Raw genomic sequence first — 27,744 nt, forward strand, 5'->3', positions numbered from 1 at the left:
TCTCTTGAGCACCGACGCGGAAAAGGCGTTCGATAGGGTTAGTTGGCCCTACATGTTTGAAACACTCCGTCACTTTGGTCTGGGTCACCAGATGCTGGCTTGGATCCAGAGTGTCTACACCAACCCCAGTGCTAGGGTGAAGGCGAACGGAGTCCTTTCGGACTCGATTCATATCTTCAACAGTACTCGTCAGGGGTGTCCCTTCTCGCCACTGCTCTTTGCAGTGCGGATATCTCAGGCATCCCTGTAGGAGCGACCACATACAAAGTCTCGGCGTACGCCGATGACCTTCTTTTCTCCCTCTCCCAACCCTTGATCTCCTTACTGTGTCTTCTGAAAGAATTTGAGCTCTTTGGCTCCATCTCCAACCTGAAAATCAACCTCTCCAAATTGGAAATAATGGGAGTAGCCTTACCACGGTCTCTTCAAGACCTTTTGACTCATAACTTTCCCTTTCGGTGGGCACAGGTGGGAATTAAATACCTGGGCACCTTGCTCTCGCCTAATCCAGCGGAGCTGTTCCGTCTAAATTTTCCCCCTCTCCTCGCGACAATCCGCGCTCTGCTTATGAAATGGTCCGTGGGGCTCCACTCCTGGTTCGGCCGGTGCAACATCCTGAAAATGTCGATACTCAAGACCCAAGCTCTTATATTTGTTTCAGAAACTCCCGGTCTTTACCAACTTCTTCAGGAGGGTCGAGGCGGTCTTTACCAACTTCGTGTGGGCTGGGCCGCATACTCGTGCTGCCCAAACGGCACGGTGGGGTTGCACTTCCGGACCCTCGGTGATACTACCAGGTGGCCATGCTCACACGCTGGATAGACTGGGCGCGACACGCAGACCTGAAACTTTGGGTCAATTTAGAGACCTCCCTATTCTCTATACATCTACCAAGAGCCCCTCTAATACCCCGCAATGTTCCTGCTGAGGCTGGAAGTCATCCTACCATAGGACCGACGATTAAATCGTGCTCTTCGATCACTTCCGGGAGGGGTCTCTCAGAAAGTCGGGGCCCGCTCTTATCGATTGTGGGGAATCCGAAGTTCGCACCGGGTTGTGCGAATAACCGCTTCGGCGAGCTGCTCCGGGAATGGGACCTTCCAGGTGCCCCACTTTGCCTTGGGTGCTGGATGGCCGTCTCTCTCCCAACTGACTTTACCGAGCGGAAGGTATCGCCTATCCAGGTGGCAGGCCTTGCAACTCCTTCACTTTTTACAGGGGGCCTGGGGAGCCCCTCGATCTTTGAGCAGGACTTGTCGTCCTTTGAACACCTTCTGATCACCCAGGGCCATATGCCCCACGCCCTCTCCCAGTTATATGCCCTTATCTCTCAACCACCTGAGGACTTTGCCCTACCGGGTATCCTCAAGTGGGAGGGAGAACTAAACTGGATGTTCTCCGAATCCCAAAGAAGCAATATCATTCAATTCTCCCTTAAATCCTCCATATGCACACGGGTCCAGGAATCCAACTATAAAATCCTCACTCACTGGTACTTCACCCCGGCCTGACTTAGACGTATTTTCACGGAGGTGTCTGATAAGTGTTGGCGGTGCCAACAGGAGATGGGTACCTTATCCCACATCTTCTGGAGCTGTCCCTAGCTTAAAGATTTCTGGTCGGGAGGTACGCCACATTTCTCAACTGATGACTGAACGGGCCATCCCTGATGACCCAGCGTTTTTCCTGCTCCACTGCTCGGGCATGGCTCCTAAACGCTACAAACGTTCGGTGTTAAGGCACCTCACGGATGCGGCGAAATCCTGCATTAGCCTTTGCTGGAAAAGCATTTCTCTCCTGATGATTGCTCTCTGGCTACAGAGAGTTAAATGAATAAATGACTTGGAGGATCTGGTACTCACTGCACAGGGTAGAAAGAAACAATACTCTGGTGGGGTCATCCGCACGGGATGTACATACGCTCGCCCCTTTGTTATCATTGTCCCATTCCCTCCTCCCCACCATCCTTTAGCCCTCCCCTCGCCGGCACCACGCTAGGCGCTCTCCTCCCTGCTTTCTTCTTCTCCCTCATTTTCCTGCTTCCCTTCTTTCCCATGCTGTCTTGCTGTGTCCTCTTATTCCCCCATCACTGTATTGTCAGTGTCTAGTCTGATTGATTTTGATCTTACATGTATACTCTTACATGCCGTGCCTTATCCGCGATTCACACTGACCATAGCTGTCATCTGATATGGCATTTTTTCTGTTGACCCCGATTTTTGTGAATTGTCCTGTGAATTTTATGTATACATGTCTGGGGATTTCCTGTCTACTTGGTTGCTGAGACTTTGTTTCTTGCACTTTATAGAGTTTGTTTGCTGACTTTTTGACTGTATTTTGATGTACTTTTGTATCTTTTCACTGTTTAATAAAGAATTTGAAAAAAAAAAAAAAAATAATTTTATTGCATTAAAATAATAATAATAAATCTTTGTTATAACTACTTTTTGTTAAACCATTTCTGCCTAATTATTCCTACTAAAACATCTGCTCACATATTTTATGCATAATGGGAATGATGAAGCTGATTTTCATTCAAATTCATTATGATTTATAAATTAAAATTCAAAAAGAAAATGTATTTGTCAGACTTTGGTTTGTTTTACTAATTTACTCTTTGAATTTAAATTTGGTCTCAGCAGGATAATATAACATTTAGGAATAAATATGCAACCCAAAATTCCCATGCTAGAAGCTAAGATAGCAAAGATCTCTACTAGCACAGTGTTCTTCCCTGTAACATTCATATAGGCTGGGATAAAAGCAATCCAGACACTGCAGAACACCAGCATGCTGAAGGTGATGTATTTTGCCTCATTGAAACTGTCTGGTAAGTTTCTGGTGAGGAAAGCCACAAAAAAACTCACAGCTGCTAGAAGTCCCATGTAACCCAGGAGTATGGAGAATGCCAAAGTCGATCCTTCATTGCATTGAAGGATAATTCTGTCAGGATATAGGTCAGTGTTACTTTCTGGAAATGGACAGGCAGTCAATAACCAAATGATGCTAATTAAAACCTGGATAAACGAACAAAGAAAAACCAAACAGTTTGGGATTTTTACTCCAATATATTTTCTCCAGAAACTTCCAGGCTTGATGGCCTTAAAGGCCATGTAGATCATAATAGTTTTGGCTAGAATGGAAGATACAGCCACTGAAAAGATGATTCCAAAGGATGTCTGCCGAAACATGCAGCTGATAGGTCCAGGCCGACCCAAAAACAAAAACACACAGAGGAAGCTCAACATGATGGAGACCAGGAGAATGAGGCTCAAGTTTTGATTATTAGCTCTGACCACTGGAGTTTCTCGATATACAATAAAAACAGAAAAAATAGCTGATGTTTTAAGAAACAGTAAAACAGAAATAACCGAGACGATGAGAGGAGCTGGATCATTCCCATAAGACAGAAATTCAACAGGTTTTGGTACACATTGATTGTTATTGTTTGGCCACTCATCTTCTGAACATTTATGACAGGAACCTTTATCTAAAAGAAAATGTCTACAGTGTAAAATACTATTACAATATCTTTATGGAATGTTTACTAAAAGTTGGAGGATAAGACCATGCTCCGCTCCAAAGCTTTTGCTTCCACCATTTTCCGAGGGTCAGGTGCTATATCGAAAGGGAGTCATTCTTGCTTTTTACAAACCAAAGGAAAGATTACATAGTCTTCACACAACATAGTTTACAACCAACACTAAGTTTTTGTATAAAAATATATATTTTAATATATTCCATTAAAATATCACATAGGCAACAATAAAGTAAAAGGACAACAACGTATTCACAATAGACAAAACCTTCTCCAACATAGAACAGCCGTGGGATTCACCCTTAAAGTCGATTCAGGCAGAAGTGACCCCCAAAACCTTTTTAGAATGCCCCAATAGATTCTACATGTTTTGCACCCTAGCACTTCGTCAGGAACATGTGAATTGGGCCAATCAATGTCCTATATGGAGACAAGGCAAAACACATGTAAACTTCAAAGTATATTATACAATAGTCAACATCATAGTTCTCTAAATACTATATACTATATACTATCCTTGCTAGATAAATTATAGGATTACCTACCATCAAATAAAAACAAATTACTCAGAACTAGTAAAGCATAAGATCACATCAATTGAGTGGGGGTATAGCTGAATTTGTCCTGTAATCAAGGAGGCGGGGGTACATCTAAGAACAACAATAGAATTATGTATAGTATACAGTATGCAGCAGGGGATAAAAGTAACAGTATATTTGGCCCAAAGCAGTACTAATTGTATACTATTGACCCGTAAAAAGCACCTTACCATTTATTTTGTTCCCATGTTTTTACTGCTAACACTTAAGGTGGAAATGGGTTACTCTGTGGCGGCAGGACTCTGAGTGGTGATATAACCTAGAAGATATATTGTATTGATGCCAGTAATGATTATATGGAATCTTTATTTCTCCCTTTAAGTTATCCCCAATCCATAATTCTCATCATATTCCTAACTCAATAAATGTTAGTAACAATGCTAAGTGAGTAGTCCTATATAGGTTGTACTCAGATAGTCCAATGGCTGTGTAATCTGCAAAAAGTGTAAAAATGGTAAGAATAGCCAATGGGTAAAGAAATATTTTATAAGGTAGCATAGTATATTCCCGGAATATCCCCCATAATTTACCTGTACTAAGTACTTTTAAAGTGCTGCTTCTTCTTCCAGGTTAGTACCACCATCTGTTCGTAGGTTTTCAATGCCCCCCCCCCAGGTCCTACAAGCCCACTGTGAGGCCAATCCGGCTTATATGTATGCCCTAGCGCTTATTCTGTAGCCACTGAGTAACCCATATTTACCTTACGTGCTAGCAGTCACAAAATGGGAACAAGATAAATGGTAAGGTGCTTTTTACTTGTCAATAGTATACAATTAGTACAGCTTTAGGCCAAATATACCATTACTATTATTCCCCTCTGCATGCTATATACTATACATCATTCTATTGTTATTCAGGAGACATGTACCCATGTCTCCTTGATTGCAGGACAAACTCTCTCTCTCTCTATATATATATATATATATATATATATATATATATATATATACCCCCCTCTCAATTAATATACTTTGAAGTTTACAAGTGTTTTGTCTTGTTTATCTCCTTAGAGGATATTGTTTGGCCTAATTGACATGTTCCTGAAGAAGCGCTAGGGCGCGAAACACGGAGAATCCATTGTCAAAATTTGATATCACCTTGTCAATGTTGGCGTCCCACCACCATTGTTTGTTTCCCACCTGGGGGTTGGGGCATTCTAACAGGTTTTTTTTTTTTTTTTTTGGGGGGGGGGGGTCACTTCTGCCTGCATTGACTTTAAGGGTGAATCACAGGGCTGTTCTATGTTGAAGAAGGTTTGGTCTATTATGAATACGTTGTTGTACTTGTACTTTTTATGTTGCGTATGTGATATTTTAAAGAGGGAGTAAACTCTTCCTTGTTTTTTCCCCCTGCAAAGTAAATGCATAATGTCAGCCTGCTATGCTGACAGGTTTATAGATAGTGCACCGGAGAGAAGGTCTGCGTCGGCCACGCACGCTCCGCCCCCCCCTATACGCGTTAGGAAGTCAGAGGAGCATCACGCTCGACATAACGCGTATAGGGGGGGCGGAACGTGCGTGGCCGACGCAGACCTTCTCTCCGGTGCACTATCTACGAACCTGTAAGCATAGCAGGCACGGCTGAGTGCCCTGCAAATGTGAGTGGAATATATTTTCTCTAATAAAGCTGATTGAAATTACCAAATAGAGAGCACTAGATTTTGCCATATTTTTATCCCCATTTATGTCCCGGAATCCCCGGAGGTGAATAGCAGGGAGGCCCTTTCCTGGAGTCCTATATCCTTGATATATGCGATTGCTGGCCCGTTTGGGTCTGGCAGGAAGGTGAGAGGCTAATCCACTTGGTGGAGGGATTCACGCATTGGTGTTCACAATATATGTTATTAATCATCACTGGATTACAACTTTAGTTGAACACTGGGACACTCTGATTATTATTGGATTTGAGCACGATCACTACTGTGTGCCTTATGAACTGGATGTGTTTATAATTATTTATTTATTTATTAATTTATCACTCTTATGAATTGTGTATGTCTGGCGCATCACGTTTTTGTATGATTATTAGGTTATTGTGATTTGTGAACACGATTGGTGTATGCTGCCGGATAGTATATATTTATTTTACACATTTGATGTTTCACTTTTATGCACTTTATTTACGCACAGTGAATTTGTGTTGAGTTTTACATCACATATTTGGTTTGCGCTGATAGTTTTTGGTATATTATTAATTCTAATAAGTCCTGATGTTTATCTAATCACATACATTTTGAAAATAAAAATAAAAATATATATAAAGGTGCACACTATTTTTAGACATGATACCCCAGCAAAAGTTTATATTTTTTTCTGGTAATCTTGTGAAATAATCTATAACAATGAAAGAAACAGCAATTTTATTTTATGTTATCAATTGCTATGTGTGAATTTTTTTACATCATTTTCCCATTTTTTTCTTCACCAGGTATCATTGACCCTGAGCCAGGAAACTGAAGAAATCTCCCCACTAAGGCCACTGCAATAAAAACTTAGTCTTACATTTTCACATCAAAAATTATTTCCTGACAGACTCCATGGCAGCATACGTTCGGGTTGGCCCCGCCTCCTCTCCTACCCTATAGGACCCCACTTCCATAAATCTTTGCTCCCTTTCAGCATCCGTGTTCCTTTTTTGTCCTCCTCATACATATGGTGATATGTTCCTACAGCGGTCCTATGTACTGGAAGCAGAATTGGGTCAACATGGAGCCTCCACTAAGCCCTTTTGCTATTAGCAGGGTATGGAGGGGGCAATCGAAGAGACCCTGGGCAGGAGCTTGGTGGTCTGGCCGAGAGAGCCCAGCTGCTGCGGGTGGCCTGCTATTGCCCGAAGACAGCCCGGTGTTGCATCTCCTGGGACCCTTCTCTGCTCTGGGCAGGGTGGTAAGCCCTGTTATGGGACCCATTTATTTCTCATCTAATAGTGCCTTTCTATGTTTAAATGTTTTTTACTTCTTGTACTGCAGTCTGGTATAGGTTAGTGTTCCATTTTACAGCCGGGTGCCCCCTGTGTTATTGTGTATGTTCCTTCCAGTTCCCTTACCTTCTCTGGCTTCCTCTGTCCCCAGCCGGCCCCGGCCACGGTTGCGGCCGCCGCTTCCGGGTCCTGCAGCGCTCTGCGCAGTTCGCGCCAAGCGTCAGATGCGGTGCGCATGCGCGGTAATGGCGCGTGACATCACCCGCACATGCGCGATGCACGGTAGCGGACGTGATTTAAACTGCTGCAATGAGCAGAGCTGGTAGGAAGGTCAGCAAGAAGTTAGCCTCCCCCAGACTCACGACTTGCATTGTAAGGTAAGAAGATTCTGGAGGCTTTTTTTCTCCCCCCTTGTTTGGTAAAGGTCTGTGGGCTACCTTTTCTAAAATGTTGTTTTTTTTCTTTTAAAATGCAGTCAGTAGAGACTTGTCCTTTGAATTGCATAATTATGGAGTCGTCTCCGCCCCCTAGTGGCCAGCCCGCTCATACCAGGTATGTGCGGGGCAGTGTGGGTTTTTACCAGTTTTTCTGTTTTGCATCTATCTCTTGCAAATTGAGGTTCATCGGCCTCCCAGAGGGCTCAGAGGGCACAGACCCTTCATCCTATTTGGAGCAATTACTCATTCAGGCATATGGCAGGGACTCCTTTTCACCTACTTTTGTGGTGGAACGTGCACACCGCCTTTCGGGGCGCCCCCTGCCTCAGGGAGCACCCCCCCCCCCCGCACCTTCATTGCAAAATTCCTGAATTATCGGGACAGGGATGCCATATTGCGCCTGGCCAGAGTTAAAGGGAACATCCCACTTGGAAACCACAAAGTGGCCATCTTTCCAGACTTCTCAGCGGAAGTCCAGAAGCGCCGCAAGAGTTTTCTGGAGGTCAAACGCAGATTGCGTATCAAGAATATCAAGTACTCCATGTTATACCCAGCCCGCCTTCGAGTGGAGGGAGATGACCGAGCACATTTTTTTGAGGACCCTGAATCCGCCATAACCTGGTTGGAACACCTTGAAGCAAGAGCTTGACCACCTCACCCAGTCACCTTCAAGTTCTTTCATTGTTTGCTTGTGCCTTATCAGCTGCTATGATCGGGTGGAGGGGTTTTGTAGATCCTTTGGAACTGGAGACGTTGACACTTTCACCCTCCCCTCCCCCATGCTGTGCCTAACGGGCCTACTTCTTACAAGTTATACCGGCGGAGCACCCCAGCTCCATGGATGAGAGCTTTGCTCCCCAGCGATGCACCTGCTTGTTTTCGCCCCCTACACCCGCTCCGGCGAGTGTTTGCGCCCTGTCCCCCTGTTGTCTTCTGCGACCCTTGGATGATCCGAACCCCCTGGGCAACCTGTTCCCCTCATCCATGTATCCTTTTGTTTATACTGGATAGCCTGGGGATCCCCTTTTTTTTGGTCACATCTCCCTCCGGTCGCACGAGGGTCTGTTTTGTTTGGGGAGCATTTTTGGGAACATGCCTGCACAAGTTGGGGTTGGTGCAGGGCAGGGTGGGGGGAATGGGATCTTAATAATGTTTACAGATTTTTTTTGGTACAATCGTTGCATTGTTTGTCTACATGCCTTTGACTCAAGCACTACCTGTTTGTTTCTATGCAGTCGCTTATTACCATGTACATGAGTATAAGTATATTACCATGTACATGATGGTCTTACAGACTTGGTGACTGAGATCCTGGGAGCCTCTGCTCCACGCCACACAATACCCCTGCCATGGCCACACTCAAATTGATGACGTGGAATGTCCATGCATGATAAGATAAAGAGGACGGCAGTCTTCAACATTTTACGCCGCATCAGGGCTGATATCCTGTGCTGGTGGAGACGCACTTGGAGGGCCGCATGCAGCAGTCTCTTAAGCGGCCTTGGGTTGGCTGGGTGTACCACTCAGCATATAGTTCCCACTCTAGGGGTGTGGCACTCCTGGTGGCCAAAACGGTGCATTTCCAGCTCCTGGGATCTCAAGTCGACCCGCTGGGTAGATATGTCTTCCTTAAAACGTCAGTTTATGGGGAATTACTGTTACCGATGGCTTTTTATGTGCCCCCCCCCTTTTCTAGCACGATTATCTTGGAGGGTTTGGCGTTTATGACTCAACACCCGGGGGGCCCCAGTGGTCTGGTTGGGAGATTTTAACAATGTATTGGACCCTACCCTAGACAGGTCCCATAGTGCCTCTTCAGCGCCACCGACATCGTCACCCACCAGGTTCTCCCGCTTGTTGGAGAGCTTTGGTCTGGCCGACTCATGGCGTACTAAACACCCCACTCAGCGGGCCTACTCCTGCTTCTCTGCTGCACATCACTCCATGTCTCGTATAGACATGGTACTATTGTCCCGGACCCTGCTCCCCAGATTATTGGCAGCTGGCTTCTCCCCCAGGACCCTCTCTGACCATTGAGGACCCTCTCTGACCATTGCTCATACTGGATCACATTGTCCTTGCCCTGTGGTCGACCTCCCCCAGCTTGGCGCTTGAGTCCTGCCTGGCTCGCCTTGATGTCTGATGAGGATGGCATCGAGGGGGCCTGGTCACAATTCTTCTCTGATAATGATGGCACGGCTTCCTCAGCAGCAGTGTGGGAGGCATTCAAACTGTTTGCTAGATCCACTCTGATCGCCCTTGTCAAGGCTATCAAGGCGCGAGCTGCTGAGGCACACTCCAGGGCAATGACTAATCTGTCTGCGGCTGAGCGGGCCTTCATGGCAGACCCGACCCTGGCAAACGAATCCCAGTACAAACTGACCTCTAGAGTGCTATCCCAACTTGACTACGAAAAAGCGAAAACTAAGTTATTCTTTCAGAAACAGAATCTGTTTGCCCATGGGGAGCGTGCTGGGAAACTGCTTGCATACTTAGTCCACTGTGAAGACAGGCCTCCGGTAGTAATAACCCTTAAAGATGAGCTAGGTGCTGAAATAACTGACCCTGACGAGGTGACACAACGCTTCTTTTCATTCTTTAGTACACTCTACACTTCTAGGGCCCCTGCTGACTGTACTGACATGTATGACTTCTTAGGAATGGTGGACTTCCCAACTCTGACACCCGCACAGGTGGCAATCCTCAAGGCACCTCTGTCCGAAGGGCAGATTGCGGAAGCCGTGTCCAAGTTTTGCAAAACTCACTCTATATTTTTTTGTATTTTACCAAACCTTTAATAAAATTCACTGTTTAAAAAAAAAAACAGCACGGAGCTCTCCGGTTCAAGAGCTGAAGATGGCTGCGGGATTCTTGGGGGAGGTGTCTATAAACATCTTGGCCCGAGTCATGTTGTCATCGGTCACAGCTTAACGCGCCCTCTGGCTTCGGCCTTGGGTGGCTGATGCTGCATCTAAACAGGCTTGGTGCCGGATTGCCTTTGAGGGTTCTTCCCTATTTGGGAATAGACTAGATGCAGCCATAACCTGGGCCACGGGTGGTAGGTCTGGTTTCCTCCCCCAGGATAAACGCACAGGTGCTCAGAAGCGCTTTTTTCCAAGAAAGCAGAACACAAACCGTGCCTGAGAAGTGCGCAGTTATAGACCGGGCAAGAGCTACGGGAAAGGATGGAAGTCAAGACAATCTGCCTTTAAAATCTTTTTGAGGTTGGGCCCACCCAGGCATATCCAGTAGGAGCCAGGTTGCACCGCTTTCGGGATATCTGGGCGGCCTCGATTCAGGATCCCTGGGTCCTCGACATCGTGTCTCAAGGGCACGCTTTGGTTTTCAGCAACATTCCCAGGCCCAGGTTCAACGCTACACCTCTTCCTCCTTCATTAGAGAAAAAGAAGATCCTTCTCTCTTACTTGGACACCTTGGTGGCTCGAGAGGCCGTTGTTCCAGTCCCGGATGCGGAAAGAGGTCAGGGAGTCTATTCACCCCTCTTCCTCGTTCAAAAGAAGAATGGCACCTGGAGGCCTGTGATAAACCTCATGTACCTCAACAAATCTATCTACCGGGAGAAGTTCAAGATGGAGTCCTTAATCACAATCCAGCAGTCTGTTCTTACAGGAGACTGGCTAGCATCTATAGATCTGAAGGATGCGTATTTTCACGTTCCAGTAGCGAGAGAATTTCAGCAGTTTCTCCACTTCGCCATCGGATGTGCTCATATGCAGTTCACATGTCTCCCCTTCGGGCTTTCAACATCGTCTTGCACGTTTTCCGAGACCTTATTGGCAGTTGTGGCACTTATCAGGATCAAGGGTATCAGGTTGCACCACTACCTAGATGACCTGCTCCTATCTCAAGACAGGTTGCAACTACTTTTGGGTGGATATTGAATCTCGAGAAGAGTCACCTGGTACCAACACAGTCGCTTGTGTTCCTGGGGGCACTGTTCGACACAGTGAGATGTACCATCTCCCTACCCGAGGAGAAGATTCCGGTGGTTCAAGGCAGAGTGGCTCTCGCCCTAGCATCCTCCCGTCTCACTGCTCGGCAGTGTTTGAGGATAGTGGGGACCCTGGTGGCCACTGCCCCTATGGTAAAGTGGGCTTTGTGGAAACTGAGACCGTTTCAGAGGGGTTTCCTCCAGTAATGGACATCAGAGAGCATGTCGCAGGTTATTCACCTAACCCCATTTATGAGGGGCTGTCTCCCCTGGTGGTTACGTCTAATAAATCTCATGAATTGCCATTCCATCGCTCCAGTCACATGGATCAAGGTAACCTCCGACGCCAGCAGTACTGGTTGGGGAGCCCATTGTCGGTCAGAAGTGGCTCAAGGCAGATGGGAATTTCCGTCACGCGGAATAGTGTTCAATATCTTGGAGCTGCGGGCTGCCTTCAAAGGCCTTCAAGCCTTCCGTCACCTGATCCAAAGAGCCTCAGTTATGCTCAGATTGGACAACATAACAGCGGTGGCATATGTGAAAAGGCAGGGAGGGACCCACAGCCTGTCTCTTCTCTCGGAGACGGAGCGAATCATGTCCTGGGCTCAGCAACATCTGGCCAATCTCTTGGCAGTCTTTGTTCTGGGAATACTGAATGTGGAAGCAGACTTACTTTCCAGATACAAACTCGACAACAATGAGTGGTCTCTCCACCAAGAAGTGTTCGATTAGATTCTGTCCCTGGGACTGTCTCCGGAGGTAGACCTCTTTGCGGCTCCCCGCAACAGAAAACTTTGGAGATATTATGCGAGGTTCCGGGATCCTCAGGCGTTCAGAGTAGATGCTCTCACGGATAGCTGGAATTTTCGGACAGCTTATGCCTTCCCTCCAGTGCCTATAATCCTCCAATTCCTACGGGGATTGAGAATAGAGACGGTAGAAATTTTGGCAGTAATTCCCTTTTGGCCCAAAAGACCCTGGTTTCCTCTGTTGTCTCTCCTCAGCTTCTGGGATCCAATCTCACTTCCCCTCAGGCCAGACTTGTTGTCAAAAGGGCCTACTCTGCTTCCATGTCCTGCACGTCTGCATCTCAAGGCTTGGTTCTTGAGAGGGGGAGGTTGGAGGCCCTCGGACGCCCAGAGGAAGTAATTCCTACACTCATGAGTTCCAGAAGGGGGAGCACCAACAGGGTCTACGAAAGGATCTGATCAAAATTTGTGAGCCATCAAACTCCTGAATCTGGTTTAGTGAGTACACCTACGGTTCAAAAGGGTCTGAGTTTCCTACAGTCTGGCTTGGATCTCTCCCTGTCGGTCAGCTCGCTCCGGGTGCAAGTCTCGGCCATCTCGGCCTTCACCGGGATATCATAGGCAAGAAATCAGTTATTCCAGCAATTTTTCAAAGAAGCAGTCAGGCTAAGGCCTCAGAGGAGATCAAGATTCCCCAAATGGGATCTCCCTCTAGTCTTGGACTTTTTCTCTGTTGATATGGCCTCTCTTTCAGTAAAAGAGCTTACGCTGAAGACAGTATTTTTGGTGGCTATTACCTCCGCTAAGAGAGTCTCCTAGATTCATAATCTAGGATCAAAAGAGCCTTTCTTAACTTTCTTCCAAGACAGAGTGGTTCTAATCCCTGTGCTAGGGTCAAACCCCAAGGCGACCTCCGTCTTCCATGAAAACACGGATATAGTCCTTCCCACCTTCAGGACTGATGAAGGGTCTCCAGTCCATCCTCTAGATGTGGGTAATACCTTAAAGCAATATTTAGCGGCCACATCCTCCTTCCGTCAGTCGGATTTTCTCTTTGTCTTCCTTCAAGGGAAGAAGACAGGAATGTGTGCTTCTTCTAGAGAGGTAGCTGCTTGGATTGTTCAGGCCATCCAATGGGCCTACAGAGCGAAGGGCTTGGCTCCTCCAGGACATACAACTAGAAGTATTTCCACGTCATGGGCAGTCCCTAAGTATGTCGCTCCTGATGTGATCTGCAGGGCAGCCTCCTGGTCATCTATGAACACTTTTCTTTCTAATTATTGTGTTGAACCAGCCGCACTGTCCTCTGTTAATTTTGGTGTTTCAGTGCTGTCAGTTGACGGTTCCAATTAAAGCTTTTTGTTCAGCATCTTCCCACCCGGGAGTGTATAGTGAGTTATTTTCCGAATGCCTGCTGCCATGGAGTCTGTCAGGAAAACGAAAAAAATTGATATCAAATACTTACCATAATTTTCCTTTCCTGATGGACTCCATGGCAGCAGGAGTCCCCTCCCAATTCCTGAGTAGGCTAGTTACAGAATGTGACGGTACTCGCCGTCACTGATACTGAAAAAAACTATGTGACAGATAAATTGATGATTTGGACTGCTTAAGTTGATCAGACTTGTAACAGATGCATGTCATCAGCCCAAACACCTGTCTTCCATGGATTGTAAATCATGTTGATTTGATCATCTATTGTTTACTGTGGGTTCTCAGTATTTACACTATAATATGTGTATTTGTATCTGTTTTACGTTTGGTGCCGGCAGTCTGGGCTTTCAGGCTGACTTAAGTACGCTGAGCTAATTAGCATGTAAATGATAACCTTGTCTAGATGGGATTAGCCATGAGTCAGCTCTACCTCGTTATCTATTCATTATGTGATGCTTATGTAAATGTTCAGGCCATTGTTCGTGTGGTGACTGTCATGCTTCTCAAGTGTATAAAAGTCTACTGCTTGTATTAATAAAGGAGTTAGTTGTTTCCAGACACATACAAGCTAAGTTCAGGCTAGTTTTTGTATGGGGGGCGGCTGGAATATCTCTATATGTCCAGACTGGAGGAAGCCGTATACTGACGGAAGACCACAAGCACGGTGTGGGTCGACGGTTCCGTCACACAGAACAAGGATGCTGAAAGGGAGCAAAGATTTATGGGAGTGGGGTCCTATAGGGTAGAAGAGGAGGCGGGGCCTACCCGAACGTATGCTGCCATGGAGTCCATCAGGAAAGGAAAATTACGGTAAGTATTTGATATCAATTTTCAGTTTTTATCACTTTTTTTTTTCTTTGGTCTCTCCTGAACGCCTGTCCTGTGTGATATCTGCTAACAGAGCAGATAGTAAGAGAAAAATCCTTTCAACAATGACAAAAAATGCACCCTCTCCTTCCTTAGGAACCAGTGGCAGCAGAAAGCTGTCGTACAGTGCCTTGCGATAGTATTTGGCCCCCTTGAACTTTGCGACCTTTTGCCACATTTCAGGCTTCAAACATAAAGATATAAAACTGTAATTTTTTGTGAAGAATCAACAACAAGTGGGACACAATCATGAAGTGGAATGAAATTTATTGGATATTTCAAACTTTTTTAACAAATAAAAAACTGAAAAATTGAGGGGCGTGGCGTACGGCGCTGGAGATGGCCGCATAGTCCTGCAGCTCCGTCGGCCACTCGAGACTACAGCCTACACTGACCCCACGGAACGACCCTCTCGCCTCTGTATACCTCCTGGTGGTGTCCCGGATGGCGAAGGGCAAGAAGGGAGCCCACAAGTTTGCTTGGATGGACGGATTTCTTATATCCAACGCCGCCGGTCCCAGGCAACATGGCGCCAGCCCGCCTCAACAACAACGGCCTCCGCGTGAGCGATCCTGCAGCCTGCCAGGAGATGGATCTCTGCCGCTCAGGCAAGTAGCAAATCCCGATAGCGGGAACTCCTCGGGCTCCTCGACCCCGCCATCCCCAACTTTTACTAGCCCTGCCAAACAAAAACCACGCCGGAGCCCCTCTCCCCCTGAGAGTTACGGCGGTGCACACATGGACATGTCTGCTACTCCTGATCAAACCCAGACCCAGCCTGCAGCTATGGCCGATCCCTTTGCGGCCTTCCCAGAGGGAGACCAGCAGGTGTCAGCTTCCCTGTTGAAGGACATGATGAGATCCCTGTGGACCTCCTTGCACGCCGACATGGTGCAGGGAATGTCCCAGACGCGGCGCGAGGTCCGCCATCTTGGGGAGTGGGTGGATACTGTGGAGGCCTCCATGGAGAAGTGCTCGCTATCTCTGAACACATTGGTGGCTGCCCATAATAGCCACTCTGAGGACATCTCCTGGTTGAAGGACAAAGTTGCGGACCTGGAGGACAGGTCTCGCAGGAATAACTTGAAGCTCAGGGGTGTCCCTGAGTCGGTGCTGCCACAAAACTTAAAAAAAATGGTCAAGACCCTTTTTACTGCGCTGGTTCCATCTCTCTCAGCAGCTGAGCTTGAGATAGACAGGATACACAGGATACCCAAGCCCAGCTTTATTGCCCAGGACCTGCCTCGGGATGTATTGCTTCGTGTCCATTTTTTTCAGACTAAGGATAAAGTGCTTATGGCATCCAGGAAGTTGCAATCCATGCCGGGAGAGTACCCTCAACTTCAGATTCTTCCCGATTTGTCCAGGCACACCTTACAGAAGCGAAGGAATCTGGCCACGGTGACTAAGGCCCTCCGTAATCACCACATTCCACACAAGTGGAAACATCCGGCCTTCCTGTCAATAACGCACAATGGGTCTACAGTCACCATCTCTACCATGGAGGAAGGACTGGCTCTGTTGCGACGCTGGAATATCATCCCGGACTCGTCCCCTCTGCCCTCTACGGCTCCTTCACCGACGCCCGTCCCCAGTGAATGGAAAGTAGCATCACGCAAACGCTCCAACTCGGCGCAACGTTTGTCTGGAGGTGAGAGTGTCTTCCCACAGTCTCCACTATAGTCTCAGGCCTAGGATGACCCTGATCCTCCTGGCCCCTCGTTACCTGTTGCAGGCTCCTCCTGCTTTTGGACTTTTTTTTATGGTTCGGGCTCTGCCCGTTGCCCCTGTTCCTTTCCCTTCCTCCCCTTGTTCCTGCTCCGACGTTGGATTGTTTTTTGCTTACCTGACCACCTCGTTGGTTCCAGTGCTCCTCATCATGCTGCACCTTGAACTCTGTTACTTTGCTTCCACCCAGCTTGACCGTTTCCCCCTGAGCCACCCACCATGACCATTAAACTGCTCTCTCTGAATGTTAACGGATTGAATCACCCAGTCAAGCGCCACTCGTTGTGGACTGAACTGTGCACCAGTCGAGCTGATGTAGTTGCCCTGCAAGAGACTCATTTTAAGGCCGCCCAGCCGCCGCGGTTCTCCCATAGGAACTTTCCACATCTTTTTTTTGCCAACGCTCCAGAGAAGAAGCGGGGAGTCTTGGTGGCGATCAGGGACACTGTGGCCTTCACCCTTAAGGGTCAGACCAGCGACCCGGAGGGTCGATTCCTAATCCTGCAGGGGGACTTCAACTCTCTTCCTATGACTCTTGTGGTATTGTATGCTCCGAATAGTCAGCAGAAGAGGTTTCTCTTGAGACTGCTTAGGCAGGTGACTGCTAATGTGTATGGTAATCTGGTTCTGTGTGGGGATTTTAATACGGTGGTCAACCCAGGGCTTGACACCTCGGTGCCCGCCCGGGGGCGACAATTCTCTTTGCAATCCCTCCTCCACAGGGAACATCTCTACGATGTTTGGCGATGCCAGCATGGCTCGGAGAGGGATTACTCTCACTACTCCCCCAGACATCGTTCCTATGCACGTATTGATATGTTTTTGACGGACCTCCCTTTACTGGATAAGGTCTCCTCCTCGGCTGTCAGAAGCATCACATGGTCTGACCATGCGGCTGTGGAGATGGTCTTGGAGGAGGGCGGACCCAGGGAACGGACTTCCATTTGGCGATGTGACACCAATGTCCATCAGGACACAAGGACGGGCAAGGTTATAGGGGATCAATTGTTGGAGTTTTTTAACATTAATGCTCCTTCGGTTTTGGACCCCTGGTCACTGTGGGGGGCGTACAAGGCTTTCATTTGAGGGGGTGTGCATCCAACAAACGGCCAGGTTGCGTAGGGCTTACAACCAGAGGCTAACGGATCTCCTTAAGGAAATTAAGGAGTTGGAGACCATTCACAAGCGAGGCCCTACCGACACAGTGACTAGGGATCTGACCCGCAGGCGTGAGTCCCTTAAATCCCACCTTCTGGAGCGTTATGATCGCCACCTCAAAAGCCTTAGACTTCGCTACTATGCTCATGCTAACAGGGCGGGTAAGGTCCTAGCTTCCCGGGTCAAACAACGGCGGGCGTCTGCCCGCATTTCCCACCTAACGCATCATGCCTCCAAAACGAAACTCATGCACACGAAGGACATCGCAAATGAGTTTGCGAAGTTCTATGGTTCTCTCTACAACCTGTCCCAAGATTCCTCCACCGCCCCAACCCAGTACTGAGGCCATCCAGAGCTTTCTGGCTAAACTGTCCCTCCCCTCCCTATCTGAAACCCAACTTAGTACCCTTTTGGCTCCGATAACCGTACCAGAGGTGTCTAGGGTAATCCAATCCCTTCCTATTGGTAAGTCTCCAGGCCCGGATGGATTGGGCAACGACTACTATAAACTCCACAACCATACCCTCAGCCCATTCCTTGCTCAGGTCTTCAATAAGGCGATGTCGACATCCACCTTCCCGCGGGAAATGCTGGGTGCCTACATCACTACCATCCCCAAGCCAGGAAAGGATCCTAGCCTCCCAGCTAATTACAGGCCCATCTCTCTACTGAATAGCGACACCAAAATATATGCTAAAATCTTGGCCGCCCGCTTACAGACCGTCCTCCCGTGCCTAATCAAAAATGATCAAATGGGGTTTATGCCAGGCAGACAGACGTCGGATGCCACCAGGCGTATTATTGACCTGGTGCATCTCGCTGAGAGTTCCCATACCCCTTCTCTGCTCCTCACATTGGACGCAGAGAAGGCGTTTGATAGAGTCAATTGGCTCTATATGCGGATGACCTTGGAGAAGTTCGGCTTCTCGGGGGCATCTTGTCTGCTCTGTTGGCACTCTATTCCTGCCCTTCGGCCCAGGTTCTCGCTTCGGGCGTTGCCTCGGCCCCGTTCATCATTTCTAATGGCACCCGCCAGGGCTGTCCTCTCTCTCCAGCGATTTTCAATCTGATGATTGAGCCGCTGGCGGAGGCCATTCGTTCTGACGACGGGGTCGAGGGGTTCCGAATGGGAGACACCGTCCACAAGGTTAACCTGTTTGCGGATGACGTTGTGGTGGTCCTGACAAACCCGGTCCGGTCCTTACCGGCGGTTCACAGGATACTGCTGGCCTTCGGGGAGATTTCCTACCACAAGGTCAATGCCTCTAAATCCCTAATACTCAACATGGGAATTGACCCGAAAGTAGCTGCCCTTCTCCAACTGAACTATCCCTACCAATGGACGGTGGATCAAATACCATATCTAGGGGTGCGAGTTACCCCGAGTATAGCTAGACTCCTCCCTGCTAACCTAGACCCCTTGCTTAAGAAAATCAACAAAGAGATGGGGGACATGGCTAAGACTGACATTTCCTGGGGCGGTCGGATGGCCGCCTATAAGATGATGATCCTGCCACAAATACTCTACATCTTCAGGGCGATTCCCATCCCCTTCCCCAGGAAATACATGGTTGCCCTATCCTGTAGTTTACGTAACTTTATCTGGTACAGGAAGAGGGCCAGAGTCGCTACATCCCTGTTAATTCAGCCCAAGGCTTTGGGAGGCGCCAAGCTCCCGGATCTCTCGACGTATTACTGGTCTACTAGATTGGATCAACTGAGGGCTTGGTTTGACCCTGGGAACTGCTTCCCCTGGAAGTCTCTGGAGGGTCACATGGCGCCTATCAAAGACCTTCGGTTGTTGCTTTTGAGTGACCTTTGGATACTATGGCCGCTATCGGGGCTCCCCCCGACGTTGCGGGAGGCCCTAATCTCCTGGAGGAAGTTGGGGGAAACATGCGTGGGCGAAGTTGGGGTGGCTCCCCACTCCTCTTCATCCTTGCCTGTGACTGTGTTATCCGCACACATACCCTCTCTGTCAGTGTCCCGTTTGCTTGATTAAGGCCTCTCCGAACTTTCCCATTTTTATGCGGACGGTGAACTGTTGACCCCTCAGCAGCTGATGCACAGCTTCAGGGTGCCCCCTTCCCTCTACTTTCCAATACTGCAGATATGTAGCTTCCTCAGGAAGCATCCCCTACGGACCGTGAAAATCCCTATAAAAGCATGGGCGTTTTACCATTCCTCACTGAAAAAGGCCAAGGGCATCTCTCTGTTTTATGACTTGCTCCTGCGCAGGCCGGATCCTCCGGTCTCTGTCTCTATGCAGAGATGGGAGAGAGATCTTGGTGTTGCCGTCACCCCGGAACAGTGGTCCAGGGCCCTTTCCTCTACTTACCAGTACTCCCACTGTACTTCGCATTGGGAGATGATGTTGAAGATTGTTAATAGGTGGTATTACACCCCACACAGACTGTCAAAAATTTTTCCATCTGTTCCTGATCTCTGTTGGCGTGAATGTGGACATAGAGGGACGTTGGCACAAGTTCTGTGGGAATGTCCCTTGTTGACAAGTTACTGGAACAGGATCTTTAGATGTATAGCGGAATGTACGGGTATATTGGGTCCCCCTAGGAAGGAACTGGCTCTGCTGAACGTGGGTATTGAGTCCTACCCTGCCCAATATAGACAGATCGTTACCCATATCCTTCTAGCTTCCAGGACTCTGATCCTGCGCAAATGGCGTTCTCTAGAAGTACCCAATTTCTCTAAAGTAGTATCAACTGTCAACGGCAACTATGTGCTAGAAAAAGCGCTGGCAGTAAACTCCCTTTCATATGGTCACTTTGTGAAGGTGTGGCAGTGCTGGAGTTACTATCCCTGAATGTACTCTGAGTATGTGGAGGGGATGCGGGGGCCTCCCCCATGGCAAGTATGTTCCCACGGGGGCTGTGGGGGTGGCTCTTGCTCCTCCCTACTACAGGCTCTCTTTCCATATGGGATATGCCTACTTTGTACGTTAATCCTGGAATCTCTATTTTCTTTCTGCTCTTTTATTGCTGATGGTAATATGTATGGGTCCTTATGTCGGATTCCCTTCCCTTCTCGCCCCCCCTCCCTCTTCCCCATTTACCGTTGCATTTTCGTTATTGTTGCAATGTACCTGACTGTGTTATGGTTGGTTTCCTTGTATGATGTTGAATTTCAATAAAAAAGAACATTAAAAAAAAAAAAAAAACTGAAAAATTGGGCGTGCAAAATTATTCAGCCCCCTTAAATGAATACTTTGTATCGCCACCTTTTGCTCCGATTACAGCTGTAAGTCGCTTGGGGTATGTCTCTATCAGTTTTGCACATAGAGAGACTGAAATTTTTGGCCATTCCTCCTTGCAAAACAGCTTGAGCTCAGTGAGGTTGGATGGAGAGCGTTTGTAAACAGCAGTTTTCAGTTCTTTCCACAGATTCTCAATTGGATCTGGACTTTGACTTGGCCATTCTAACACCTGGATATGTCTATTTGTGAACCATTCCATTGTAGATTTTGCTTTATGTTTTGGATCATTGTCTTGTTGGAAGACAAATCTCCGTCCCAGTCTCAGGTCTTTTGCAGACTCCATCAGGTTTTCTTCCAGAATGGTCCTGTATTTGGCTCCATCCATCTTCCCATCAATTTTAACCATCTTCCCTGTCCCTGCTGAAGTAAAGCAGGCCCAAACCATGATGCTGCCACCGCCATGTTTGACAGTGGGGATGGTGTGTCTAGGGTGATGAGCTGTGTTGCTTTTACGCCAAACATAACGTTTTGCATTGTTGCCAAAAAGTTTGATTTTGGTTTCATCTGACCAGAGCACCTTCTTCCACATGTTTGGTGTGTCTCCCAGGTGGCTCGTGGCAAACTTTAAACGACACTTTTTATGGATATCTTTAAGAAATGGCTTTCTTCTTGCCACTCTTTCATAAAGGCCAGATTTGTGCAGTATACGACTGATTGTTGTCCTATGGACAGAGTCTCCCACCTCCGCTGTAGATCTCTGCAGTTCATCCAGAGTGATCATGGGCCTCTTGGCTGCATCTCTGATCAGTCTTCTCCTTGTATGAGCTGAAAGTTTAGAGGGACGGCCAGGTCTTCGTAGATTTGCAGTGGTCTGATACTCCTTCCATTTCAATATTATCGCTTGCACAGTGCTCCTTGGGATGTTTAAAGCTTGGGAAATCTTTTTGTATCCAAATCCAGCTTTAAACTTCTTCACAACAGTATCTCGGACCTGCCTGGTGTGTTCCTTGTTCTTCATGATGCTCTCTGCGCTTTAAACGGACCTCTGAGACTATCACAGTGCAGGTGCATTTATACGGAGACTTGATTACACACAGGTGGATTCTATTTATCATCATTAGTCATTTAGGTCAACATTGGATCATTCAGAGATCCTCACTGAACTTCTGGAGAGAGTTTGCTGCACTGAAAGTAAAGGGGCTGAATAATTTTGCACACCCAATTTTTCAGTTTTTTATTTGTTAACAAAGTTTGAAATATCCAATAAATTTTGTTCCACTTCATGATTGTGTCCCACTTGTTGATTCTTCACAAAAAATTACAGTTTTATATCTTTATGTTTGAAGCCTGAAATGTGGCAAAAGGTAGCAAAGTTCAAGGGGGCCGAATACTTTCGCAAGGCACTGTATATAGAAATGGTAGAAATACAGCTTCCATGCATGATGTTGTTGAATAGGGGAGGGGTGTTGGAGGGTGCTTCACTCACCTCCATAGAAGGCCCCTGGGGTGGAGAAGGAGGAGGATGTTCCCGCCTGGGCCGTGACTTAGCTGGGCTCTGTGTGGATGGAGAGGATGGTGTGGAGGTGTCAGAGTTGCAGGGGTTAAAACTATGTTAGGATAGCTGGTCTGTGCAGCGCAGGATCGTTCAGTGCTGTCCCTATGGCTGTGTGCGAGGCTGCCACAAGAGGGCCGGCAGCGCAATTGCAGGAAGTGTCTCCACCGCCATTTTGGCAGAGATCAGCAGAGACAGCGGGGAAGAATTCTGGCATTTTTTTAAGCTGCAATGTGTCCATCCTCCTTCTGCGCATCTCCGGGTGGCAGTGCGAGTTTTCCGCCCACCGGGAAGATTGTTTTGGATGCCTAGATGGTGTTGAGGGTGGCCGTAGATGGGTAAACTGCTGGGTGCACTTGGGAGCAGCTGGATTAAGCGGCCATCTCAGTCAGCAGTCCCCACACCCCCATACATGATGTTCAAATTTCTGCCAAATTGAGGCCAAATGGCAAAGGTTCAGGTTTCCATTCAAATGCCTGAACAGCCAGAGTTCATTCGGAATGTAGGTTCAGACTGAACTGCCAATTCATCCCTGATTCTGACATGAGGGAGTAAAAGCTCTGGCTCTACAAGGCTGGCTACCGACACAGAAACACAAGAAAGACTTTGTGAGGTTTGATTCCAAAGACAAATATGTTGTTCACTTTGCATCTGAAGCTGCACTTGACATGGATATTTTCCCCCCCAGAGCTTAGTGAATGAGGTGAAATTTGTCATTGCAAGAAGAACTGAAATATGTGCAAGACTAATTTAAAAGAAAACAGCGTTTTTGCGTGAACATGAATGAATGACGGAAGTCAGCAGAGCTGCTCCTCATTCAGCTCTATTTGCCTTTAGTAAATCATCCTCAATAAGTCAGCAATGGGTAAACATTAGCTGCAGGGAGACAGGCAATACTTGTACTAGTTTTTTTTTATCCTCTTCCTTCCTTTTTGGGCACAACTTCCACGCTCCGTGCTCAGTCCAACTCAGTTTCGTTCCGAGATTGGGACTGGAAGTGCCCATTCCACTGCCAGAACGCTGAAGCTCCATATAATTTATAGAGTCCTCAAAGCCACTGCAAATGTTAGTAAATTAAATAGTTCATTTGGACCAGCTTGGTCCCTTTAAAGTTAAATGAAACCTGAAGATTAGCTTTAAGAAAATGAAAAAATATATTATAATAGATGTAGCACCCTCCTAGATACGTGCTAGGTTGCGTAAATTTAGCTCTACTGTTTTCTTTAATCAGTGGAGCTGCTTTTGTTTTAAAGGCTTGTTTTTTTTTTTTTTTTTTCCAAATTCCAGCTTCCCTATGTACCAATATAGCATAGTTATACTGTGGCAGGCAGCCGCTCCTGGGCAAACCGACGTAGCTATACGTTGGTCGCACGCTTGAGGCTAGGGGGTGAACGCGCACCACCAGCGGCACACTCCCAACCCCGCTCGTCAGCGGGGAAGCCGATGCAGTGGACAGGCGGCTCCGATTTCCGCCTGACAACCGCGATTGTTCCCTGCTGAGAGAGAAGAATGGTCAGTAGGGGTGATCGAAGGGTTCGGGTCGACCATCGGCTAGACCCGAACATTAACTGTTCGAGGTTCGGCCGAATTTAGAACTTTTTGCTGAAAAAGTTCGGAATTCGGCAACCAGAACCGAACAAAATGCAATGGGTCAGAAACTGGGCTTTAAAAGCCCATGATTGGACCAGAACCATTAGTAAAAGTCTATTGAGGGGGCAGGAGAATGCTAGGAATGTGATTGGAGTGACTAGGGGGTCCAGAGGCCAATCATTAGTGAATACGCCCCCCCCCCCCCCAGTATGTAAGATAGCCCAGCCAAATTCCTAGCATTTTAATACAGGGACATGGAAGAGAGTGGAAGCAGTTCTGTTACTTCTGCTTCAAAAGTGTCATTTAGCAATTATTATTAGTGTGAGGAAAGGGATATCTAGTGTAGTTAGGGTGCTATTTTCCACTATAGTTAGCTTCAAAAATCTAGTTTCTGTAGAGAAAGTGTTAAGTGCCAGGGTGACCGTAGTGTAGGGTAGGGTGAACTGACACTGACTGCTATGGCAGGGTGACCAAACCCTTCCATTTCAGGGTGACCGCTATAGAGAAAAGATTGTTTCTCTTAGGTTACTTACAGAACAGCGATATGACTTCTCGCCGGTCAGCCTGCTTTTTGCTGCAGGCGTTTATTGGGCTTTTTTGAGGACATGTTTGGAGTCAGGCATGACATCTGAACTTGTGTATAGGGGTATATATACACACACATGTATGTACATATACACCTACACATATATAGGTGTGAAAATAGCAGAACACTATGCTTGCGCTAATGAAATAATTAACAGGCATATGATTCCGCTCCTATCACACCTATATGTGTGTATATATACATATAAGTGTGTGTGTGTGTATATATATACCCCTATACAGAAGTTCAGATGTTTTGCCTGCCTCCAAAGACCCCAAAAAATGCCCAAAAAAACGCCTGCATAAAACACACCTGGGCGTTTTTTTTGGCGCAGGCGTTTTTTTGGGCATTTTTTGGGGGTCTATGGAGGCAGGCAAAACATCTGAACTTCTGTATAGGGGTATAAATGCACACACACTTATATGTATATATACACATACACATATATAGGTGTGATAGGAGCGGAGCCATATGCCTGTTAATTATTTCATTAGCGCAAGCATAGTGTTCTGCTATTTTCACACCTATATATGTGTAGGTGTATATATACCATATTTTCCGGCGAATAAGATGACTGGGCGTATAAGACGACCCCCCTATTACATGATCTACCGGTAATACTTATACTTAGGTTACCTTGGAGATATTATACTCGGCGTATAAGATGACCTCCCATTTTTGGGGGATTTTTTTGAGGTTAAAAAGTAGTCTTATACGCCAGAAAATACAGTACATACATGTTTGTGTATATATACCCCTATACACAAGTTCAGATGTCATGCCTGACTCCAAAGACCCCAGAAAAATACCCCAAAAACGCCTGCAATAACACACATGGGCGTTTTTTTTTTTGGCGCAGGCGTTTTTTTGGGCATTTTTTGGGGGTCTTTGGAGGCAGGCAAAACATCTGAACTTCTGTATAGGGGTAAATATACACGCACACTTATATGTATTATACACATACACACATATAGGTGTGATAGGAGCGGAGCCATATGCCTGTTAATTATTTCATTAGCACAAGCATAGTGTTCTGCTCTTTTCACACCTATATATGTGTATATATACATACATGTGTGTGTATATATACCCCTATACACAAGTCCAGATGTCATGCCTGACTCCAAAGACCCCAAAAAAATGCCCAAAAAAACGCCTGCAATAACACACCTAGGCGTTTTATTTTTGGAGTGGGCGTTTTTTTAGGGAATTTTTTGTGGGTCTTTGGAGGCAGGCAAAACATCTGAACTTCTGTATAGGGGTATATATACACACACACTTATATGTATATATACACATACACATATATAGGTGTGAAAGGAGAGAAGCCATATGGGTGTTAATTATTTCATTAGTGCAAGCATAGTGTTCTGCTACTTTCACACCTATATATGTGTATGTGTATATATTCATATAAGTGTGTGTGTATATATACCCCTACACAGAAGTTCTGATGTTATGCCTGCCTCCAATAACCCCCAAAAAATGCCCAAAAAAACGCTTGCTACAAAACCGGCAAGGTGTGAAAATAGCGGAGCCATATCCCTGTTCTATAAGTGACCTTATACAAATTATCTTTTTTTTTCTGGTTCTGGACATGCTACAGAGCTGAAACTTCACAGGTACACTTTTTAGACCCCCCAGACACTAAATCCAAAGAAATGTCATTTTTTTTTTTCAATCATTTTTTCAATAATTGGCTCTCTATCAAAAAAGACAATTTTTAAGAACTTTTTTTGTGTGATTAATAGTCTCTGGGGCATGACCCAGAACCCTAGGCACTTTTTAGGGGCATTTATTGGGTTTTAGGGCTTCAAAATGGGGTTTTTTGATTACCGAAGTTTGGGTCCCATTGATTTCAATGGGGTTCTGAAATCCGGGCCGAACTTTCTGGAAGTTCTTGTGTTCTGGTCGAACCGAACTTTTGAAAAGTTTGATCATCCCTAATGGTCAGCTGTTGTAAACACAGCTGACCGTTCTTCTCCCTGAAATGATCACAAAGCTCCTGTGATCCTTCTATAAAGGAACACAGGTCTCTATGGTAATTTCACAAGCCACGCCCCCCCCACAGTTAGAATCACTCCCCTAGGCTCACATTTAACCCCATGATCACCCGCACTGTTAACCCCTTCCCTGCCAGTGTCATTATTACAGTAACAGTGCATATTTTTTAGCACTGATTACTGTAGTATTGTCACTGGTCCCCCCAAAAGTGTCAAAAATGTCAGTTAGGGGTCCAATCTGTCCACTGCAATGTCGCAGTCCTGCAAAAAATTGCAGATCACCGCCGTTACTAGTAAAAAAAAAAACAATAAAAATGACATAAATATTTCCCGTAGTTAGTAGAAGCGATAACTTTTGCACAAACCAATTAAAATACACTTATTGCGTTTTTTTTTTTTTACCAAAAAAATTTATTTCAAATAGTTTTTATTGGGTTTTTCAAGAAAACAAAAAAAAACACGAATTAGAAAACACGCTCTCGGACGCAGCCGCAGAGCCAGAATGAACAATGCTTGGAACAAAAGAATAATCATGAATAACACGATCAACAAACGTACATACAAGCGGTCATGGGTTACAGCTATATACCAACGTAGGCAGGACAGCGGTAATCAACAGGTAAGTAAGTAAGAAACATTTGTACCACAAATACCAAAGGAGAGGGGGTTAAGTACTCATACCGTTCTGAGAGGTGGAGGGATGTGTAGATGGAATGAGGGGAAAAGGAGGGGGGAGAGGGGGGGGGAGGCTCTGCTCACTGGATGGGAGTTCCAGAAGGGGGAGGACTGAGGCTTCCCGGGAGGGGAACCCGAGGTGGAAGCGGCGGCGGGGGGGATCCAGTCCGCCACTGCCACCAAGGGCTCCAGGTGGTGTCAAAGGTTTTGAGGGAGGAGGTTCGCAAGGCTAATAGGTGTTCGTAGTGACCATTAAGGTGGATTTGGGTGATCACCTCCGAAGGATTGGGAGGTGACAAACTGCGCCAGTGACGTGCAATAGCTAGCGTTGAGGCTAACAATATGTGTGAGGTCAGTGTTCTTGCCTTAGGTGGGATGGCGTCAAAGCCCAACAGGAGAAGTGCTAGGGCTGGGTCGGGGTCCACCATCATACCTGTGATTTGGGAGACAATGGAGAAGATTTTCTTCCAGTAGCTAGTCAGCGATTTACAAGACCAGAAGATATGGAATATGGTCCCATGTTGTCCACATCCTCTCCAACAAAGTGGAGACAAGGAAGGGTAGAACCTGGCCAGTAGTTGAGGGGTCCTATACCATCTTGTCAGGATTTTCTGGAACGTTTCCCAGTGATTAATGCAGTGGGAGGAGGAGTAGGCAAATTTAAAGGCCTGAGCCCATGTGGCAAGGGAAAATTCCCTACCTAAATCTGTTTCCCAGTGAGTCATGAAGGGAGTCTTACAGAG

The 27,744-nt window shown here is 46.7% G+C and overlaps 1 protein-coding gene across 1 annotated transcript in view; it reads right to left on the minus strand.

Annotated features, from left to right (window-relative positions):
* Positions 1 to 2,585: 2,585 nt before the first annotated feature.
* Positions 2,586 to 27,744, minus strand: part of LOC309563459 (vomeronasal type-2 receptor 26-like) — a gene marked incomplete at its 3' end in the record, with an annotated part of 29,724 nt that continues 4,565 nt past the window's right edge. The window contains exon 2 of the mRNA XM_082267850.1: positions 2,586 to 3,490. Within this exon, the coding sequence (XP_082123976.1) occupies positions 2,586 to 3,490 (905 nt within the window). The remainder of the gene's footprint in view (positions 3,491 to 27,744) is intronic.

This window comes from Pelophylax lessonae (genome assembly GCF_965119305.1).
Source record: "Pelophylax lessonae genome assembly, chromosome: 1".
Taxonomy (NCBI): Eukaryota; Metazoa; Chordata; class Amphibia; order Anura; family Ranidae; genus Pelophylax; species Pelophylax lessonae.